The sequence below is a fragment of the Cornus florida genome, unplaced genomic scaffold (assembly GCF_030987335.1).
Source record: "Cornus florida cultivar Cherokee Brave unplaced genomic scaffold, ASM3098733v1 CherokeeBrave_3.0.0_Hap2_Chr05, whole genome shotgun sequence".
Classification (NCBI taxonomy): domain Eukaryota; kingdom Viridiplantae; phylum Streptophyta; class Magnoliopsida; order Cornales; family Cornaceae; genus Cornus; species Cornus florida.
In genome coordinates this window covers 19,084,228-19,091,862 of record NW_026775575.1, presented here as the reverse complement: position 1 = coordinate 19,091,862, position 7,635 = coordinate 19,084,228, and the positions used below count along the sequence as shown (strand labels likewise).

At 37.1% G+C, this 7,635-nt stretch overlaps 1 protein-coding gene across 1 annotated transcript; it reads left to right on the top strand.

The window, feature by feature from the left end:
- Window positions 1–3,773: 3,773 nt before the first annotated feature.
- Window positions 3,774–6,606, top strand: LOC132310081 (receptor-like protein kinase ANXUR1). The gene has a single exon (XM_059808316.1). It carries the CDS (start codon window positions 3,774–3,776, stop codon window positions 6,378–6,380), a length of 2,607 nt encoding a protein of 868 aa, XP_059664299.1. The 3' UTR covers window positions 6,381–6,606.
- The last annotated feature ends 1,029 nt before the right edge of the window (window positions 6,607–7,635 follow it).

Here is a 7,635-nt window from a genome sequence, read left to right as displayed (position 1 = left end):
ATTTCCTACTTGGAGAAGGATTCTTCCTTTTCTTCTTGTTTCTATTCTCATCAGCATGTGACTTCTTTTGGGCTCTTTTCCAAATCTAATTGAACTTGGATCTTCATCATTGCTTAGCTCAATGAATGTGATCTTCCCCTAATCTTTTGGATATCATCTTTAAAACACAAAACCTATGGTTTTAACTGACTTTATAATTAAGGGCCTGAAAATAAGAAAAATACTAAAACAACATAAAATCACAAATAAAACTATTACCAAGAGAATAAAATATGCAAGTTAAGGGCTCAAATGTATAACATTTTAGCACTTATCAACATTCAAAGTGAACATTGTAGATAATTGCATATACCTCATGTTCAGTGAGAGTCATTTTTATTTTCCTTGTCCTATATGTTGATGATATTTTGTTAGGTAGCAATGAAATTCATGTGATACATGATATTGAGAATTTCATGTAATGTTTTTTTGACATGAAGAACATGGGTATGATAAGCAAATAAAGAACATGTAATTGGACTTTCTCTAAAGGCTTAAACTAATTAAGTATTTGAAAAATAAAGAATTGACCAAGTATAATAAGCAAATAGACATAAAGTATATTTTCGTGTGTGAAAAAAAAAGAAGGAATGTACTATTAAGGTTCCCCATTTAGATATGAAAAATGATTGTAGAACCTCTCACTAAAGGTTTTCAACCGAAGATAATAAAGTATTTAAAGAGCACATGATTCGGATAGGTGTTTGAGAGTCATTATGATATAAGATCCATTATTATTTTTATATATGCTACATTGTAGTTAGTTTCTTTATGCTTTGTAGTGACAATTATTTTTCCTCCAGTTCACACCTTATGGTGACAGTTATTTCCATTCAAAATAAAGTTATGATGCATCATGAAGTTGTTGGGATAGATATGAGATTAACACCATATCGGTAAATTCAAACATAATTATTGAAGTTTGCTTGTGGGAGTATACATACTCCATGAGGATATCTTGGGCTAGATATGAGATTAGCTTCATATTGGTAGACCCTTACACTGAACAAAAGGTTGGCAGTTTGCTATAATATGTTTAGGTGACATATTGCAATGGTATAAAACATGACTGATAGTGAGGTGTGCGTTTAGACTACATGCAGTTTCACATCTCATGAAATGCAGTAACCATTATATTTGCTTGAATCATAGATGGAATCAGTTTTAAGACCATGGAACTGTTAAGACTAATATATTACTTGTCTACACATTTATGATCCACTATTGAGGAAGTCTATGGAGGAGAGTGTTCTAAAGTTTCAATCCATCTATTTCGATAATTCTATTTTTCTAAATCAAATTGAGTGGCCACTTGACTTTTCTAAAGTATGTTGCAATCCATAGTGTTATTTTTTTATAAAACTTAAGAGTGCATGGACCAAGTGTGAGATTGTTGGAAATTTTTATATATAAATAATAAAAATTATTTTATGGTCCTATGCACGACGATTTCTAAAATAGGATTGCAATGTGATTATTCATACTTGATAGATTGAGTTGTACTTTCCAATTTGGTAGTTTAATTGGGAGTATAACAATTTGATAGTTTAATTGGGAGTATGTTTTATACCATTGGATTATAGTTTTTCAACTTATTTGGTATGATAGGAAGGGATACTCAGGTATATTTGTTTGTAGAGAAGTCGTCCCCCTGTTGTTTTTATCCTATTAGACAACAACTCTCAGACGGGGTAAAACACTCTAATGTTTTGCAGGACCTCACTTACACGGATATTCTAAAGGTGCTATGTGGTTTAATCATCAATGTCTAAATTCTTATTTAATTATTTTAATATTCTTGATTTATGATTATTTGATTAACACCTAACAAGATAGGGTTACTAAAAAAAGGGAGAAAGTAGGCATATTTAGCGGTAAGAGAAGAGAAAATAGACTTGTATAAGTTTCTTCAAACATCTATAAATTATTAGATAAGAAGAGGTAGAATAATTTTGCATAAAAATGCCGGAGACAAGGAGGAAGATATTAAAAGTAAAATATGATCAAATCATTAAAAAAGATATTTAAATACTAAATATTATAAAAGAGGTGACTTTTAACACACACAAAAAATAATAAATAATAAATAAATAAATTGAAAAGAAAATAATAAAAAAGAGAGAAAATTTTATACGGGATTAAAACAAGAACATGGTGGATGACAGCTTTATCCAGAAAAAAATTAGAAACCCATGAGGCGAGGATGCTTTTCAGAAGAGCAGTGATAGGGGAACTGAAATGTATCCCTTGAATTAATCACCGAACTTGACATGGCTTGGCCACGTCAGATTCTCACTCCTCTTGCGTGAGGGAGCAAAAGAGCCTATTACGTGTAGGTAAAAGAAATAATTTTAAAAAAAGAGAGAGGTAGGAACGTGATTGTATATCGTGAAAAGGAATACCGAAAAATTCAGAAGTCTCCAAAATTATAGAGAACTTATCTTTTTCTTTTTTTTTAAGGAATCAACTTATCTTTATCTTGTTAAATCAAATTAAATCACGGTACTGGTTTGATTGCTCCAGGAGAAGAAAATTGATTTAAAACCTTAGATAGACCTTAGATAGAGAGAGAGCCAATCCTGAATCAAAGAGTGATGTTGCGACTACTCCCAAATTTTTGTGCGTGATTTGAATACAAGATGATTATGTAATTCTTAAATCAGATCATTGAGTAATACCTAAATCTATTGAGAAATTTGTAGAAAAAAATCTTTAAATATTTATAATCTATTACCAACATATATGTAATTGTGTGTGTGTGTGTATATATATATATATATATATATATTTGTATATATCCACCATCTTCCGGTCATCTTCATAGTGTCATTACCTCCCTTGTATTCTTCTTATACAATTTTTTTTTTTTTTAATTTATTTTTGGGGGTGACCTGAGCACGTAATGACTTTTTTAATCTTCAAGATGTTTTAGAGAATCTGACGTACCTTATTAGATTCGGTCGTTTTTTCGGAGGTTACCCTTTGGCCCCCATATCATTTTCCTTTTCAGAAACTAGAAAATGAGAGACCAATGTTAGCTGATGTGGACAACCATATGCACTTGTTAACATAGCCCTTGCATTTTATGTACATGAATATTGGGGAGAGACAGATCAGAAGGGAAGGGATGAACAGCCAAGATAGATTTTGGGATATTATTGTACATAAATAGACAACATTATTGATAAATATATTGCAGAAGACTAGGATGCTTTAATTAGCCCACCATTAATTCCACCGGCATTCCTAAATTTAGAAACACCAATCTTTTAACTCTCAAAATCCCTACTCTCACTCTGATTCATCCATTCATACCCAACTACCGAACTTACTTTCTAATCTCATCAGCAATAGACGAACGGCCGAGAAAAAACGAGAGAGAGAAAGAGAAAGAGGAGAGAGAAAACACAAAAGAAAACCAGAGAAAATAATCAATGCATGCATATCATCAAAAACACACCATCTCTTCCTGTCTGGTTCAAATGAATTGAACCTCCATGGACATCAAGCGATGGTTTAGTTTTAGTCCTCCATAAATTAGACCAGATAACAAAACCCAGAAAAAAAGACTTTCTTTTTTTTCTTTTCAGGCGTACAGGAGAACTTTAATTTCTCTAAGAGTCTCTATCTATCTATTCTTTGAGTCCTCCTATTGTTTTCCTGTACGCCAAACAAATTATTGTTTCTCTCAACGTTTGAGTATTCATAGACAGCAAGCCATAGCCATCTAAGCCATGCACACAAATACCCACATTTTGGTTTTTATCATATCTCTATTTCTTGCTTTCAATTCCTTCCATGCTGAGAGCTCCGACACGAAGCCCTTGATATTGAGCTGTGGCTCCAAGGATGGTGGAACAGATGGCGATGGCAGAAAATGGGAATCGGATTCGAAGTATCTTCCATCCTCAGATAAGTCAGTTTCAGCCAGAGCTCAATCTCAAGATCCTTCACTTCCTTCCGAAACTCCCTACATGACTGCTAGGATTTTCACCTCGGAGACCTCTTACCAATTCCCCGTCAACTCGTCCTCCCGTTACTGGCTTAGACTCCATTTCTACCCTTCTGCTTATAGCAATTTCAACGTCTCCAATTCCTACTTTTCTGTCGTGGCTGGAGGGATTACTTTGTTGAACAATTTCAGTGCTTCAATCACAGCAGAAGCTCTCACGCAGGCCTACACCGTCAGAGAGTTCTCCTTGGCTGATTTGAAATCGGATTCTCTGACTATCACCTTCAAGCCTTCTGACAAGTTTAGTGGTGCATTCGCTTTTGTCAATGGCATTGAGGTCATCCCGATGCCGGACTTATTTGATTCTGCAACTATGGTGGGGTTCTCGGACCAGTCTACGGACATCAAGGCTGCTAATTTTCAGACAATGTACAGATTGAATGTTGGTGGCAAATACATTCCTCCAACCAATGACTCCTCCGGCCTTACCAGGAGTTGGTATGATGATTCACCATATCTCTCCGGCGCTCAGTTTGGTGTCACCTCTGAGGCACCTAGTAATGTCACAATCAAGTACAATGATGTGCCGGAGTCAATTGCTCCGCTTGATGTGTACAGAACTTCGAGATCAATGGGTCCGAATCCCAACATCACCATGAACTATAACCTCACATGGATTTTCCATGTTGATGCCAATTTCACATACATTGTGAGGATGCATTTCTGTGAGTATCAATTGCACAAGGAAAATCAGAGGGTGTTTGATATATACATCAACAACAACACGGCGATGCCTAGTGCTGATGTGATAGCGTGGGCACAAGGATCAGAGTCTGTGCCAGTGTACAAAGATTACTCTATATATGTTAACGATCAACCTGGAGATGAGGAGCTCTGGGTGGCTCTTCATCCTTCTGTCTCAGCCAAGCCTGAGTACTATGATGCAATTCTCAATGGGTTGGAGGTTTTCAAGGTTAGTGACGCCAATTCCAATTTGGCAGGACCTAATCCCACTGTGTCGGACTTGAAGAAGAAGCAACTGGATGAGGGGGATAAGAGTTTTGCTCCCAAGAAGTCATATGTCAGCGCGATAATCGGTGGAGCTGCTGGTGGAGCTGCTGCATTTGGTTTAGCAGCTGCAGTGTGCATTGTATTGCACAAAAGGAAGAGGAAACTCCCCAATGGTTCCGAGTCGCGCACCTCTAGTTGGCTGCCAATTTATGGCAACTCCCATACTTCAGCAAGCAAATCAACAATCTCGGGAGCTAGTCATTGCAGTGCAGCAATATCATCTGATGCTGCCAGCAACTGTCGCTACTTCTCCTTGGCGGAGATACGGCATGCCACCAAGAATTTCGACGAGTCTAACGTGATTGGGGTTGGTGGATTTGGGAAGGTGTATAAAGGTGTGGTAGATGGAGATGTGAAAGTGGCTATCAAACGATCAAACCCGTCCTCGGAGCAAGGAGTTAATGAGTTCCAGACCGAAATTGAGATGCTTTCCAAGTTAAGGCACAGGCATTTGGTTTCTCTGATTGGTTTCTGTGAAGAAAATAGTGAAATGATCTTGGTTTATGACTACATGGGACATGGAACTCTGAGGGAGCATCTCTACAAGGGTAACAAAATTACTCTGTCTTGGAAGCAGAGGTTGGAGATTTGTATTGGAGCAGCTAGGGGACTTCACTACCTGCACACCGGGGCCAAGTACACCATCATTCACAGGGATGTCAAGACCACAAACATTCTCTTGGATGAGAAGTGGGTTGCCAAGGTTTCCGATTTTGGGCTCTCGAAAACAGGTCCCAACATGAATCAAGGCCATGTCAGTACTGTGGTGAAGGGTAGCTTTGGTTACTTGGATCCTGAATATTTCAGGAGGCAACAGCTGACTGAGAAGTCCGATGTGTACTCATTTGGGGTTGTTCTTTTCGAGGTCTTGTGCGCCAGGCCAGCTCTCAATCCTAGCCTCCCCAAGGAACAAGTTAGTCTTGCTGATTGGGCTCTGAATTGCCAAAGGAGAGGCGCGCTGGAGGACAACATTGATCCCCAACTCAAGGGAAAGATAAACTCTGAGTGCTTGAAGAAATTCTCCGAGACAGCTGAGAAGTGCTTGGCTGATCACGGGGTTGATCGTCCCTCCATGGGCGATGTGCTGTGGAATCTTGAGTTTGCTCTCCAAATGCAAGAGAATCCAGATGGCAGCACAAAACCAACTAATTCGGGAAGCAGTATCGAGTATGAGCATTTCGAAGAAATGGATCACAACAGTTTCTTGGCAATGCATCGAAACACCCTAAGCCTCGGAAGTGATAATGATACAACTGAGAAATCAGATGATAACACTGCTGATATCTTCTCACAGATTGTCAACCAAAAGGGAAGGTGATGATGATCAGTTTCTAGATCTGTGCCAATCACTGGTCTGTCATTGAGTTTCAGTATACTACATTTACTCTCTGTACTGTGTGTTGGTTGGGTCTTTCAATCTTCTCTTCTTAAATTTTTAGTATCATTTATGGGATGACCATCCAAGCTAAATAGAAACTTGTACTCTTACGTAAGGAGTCCAGAGAAAGAGTATACTTCAGCTCCTACTATTATATATAATTATGTAATTCTTTAACACATTTAGCAATTCTTTTCCTTCTGGTATAGTTTTGATGTTATAATGTCCACAGCGAAAAAAAAAAAGAAGCCAAATCTTCTTGTTAGAATCTTCATTTTCATTTTACCAAGGCTCAAATTCTCAAGAACATATTGTTGCTTGCATTGATCTGTGTTTCTAGTTGGCCCTATGCACATTATATGGATGCAGGTCAATGCTTGCTTTTCCTATTCGCTTTCGCTGCAGTTATCCGACTTCTGGATTTTCAAATGTTCATTAAAAAAAGAAAAAGAAAAGAAAAAAAAGATGATGCAGAGAAGGAAGTATATTGAAGAGAATTAGAATGACCCTTTATCAAGGGCGGATCCAACATTTCTGAATGGGGTGGGCTAACTTTGGACTGGCTAATTTGGGATGGGCTACCATTACTATATATATATATATATTTATTTATTTATTTTTTATTTTTTGGGCTGGGCTTAAAGTAGTATGGTAAAAAAAAAAAAAAAAAATTTTTTTTGGGGTGGGCTTAAGCCCACTTTCGCCCACCCTTGGATCTGCCTTCGCCCTTTATCCGTGGAACTCATGGTGTCATGATGAAAAAGAGCCGTTTAGTTTCTTTTGAGTTTTGACATAGTTTGCATTTTGGCCATACAGCGAGAAAGCAATTTGAAAAGGGACAAAAGGTTCAAATAATTTTTTTTTTCGTTGACGAAGTTAAAGCAGAGAGAGAAATATATGATTGTATATTAAATATATGATAATGAATACAGCCGGGTTTACATAGGACATGTTATGTGTAGTGAATAAGTAAATCATATATGGTAGCTAAAGACGGCTAACACTAATCCTAGTATACAATATATTCTACCAGCCCCTTCAAAGTCAGGGTTATATGAAGTCATCTTGAGTTTGGAAACAAGATTCTTGAAGCAATTTGGTGAAGATATCTCCTATCTGATCATAAGAAGTAATGGATTGCAATTGTAAAGTCTTTTGAAGAAGATGATAATGAACAAAATGGCAATTAATCTCA

Coding starts and splice junctions, on each gene's coding strand:
- LOC132310081 (XM_059808316.1), top strand. CDS start 3,774: ATGCACACAAATACCCACATTTTGGTTTTTATCATATCTCTATTTCTT.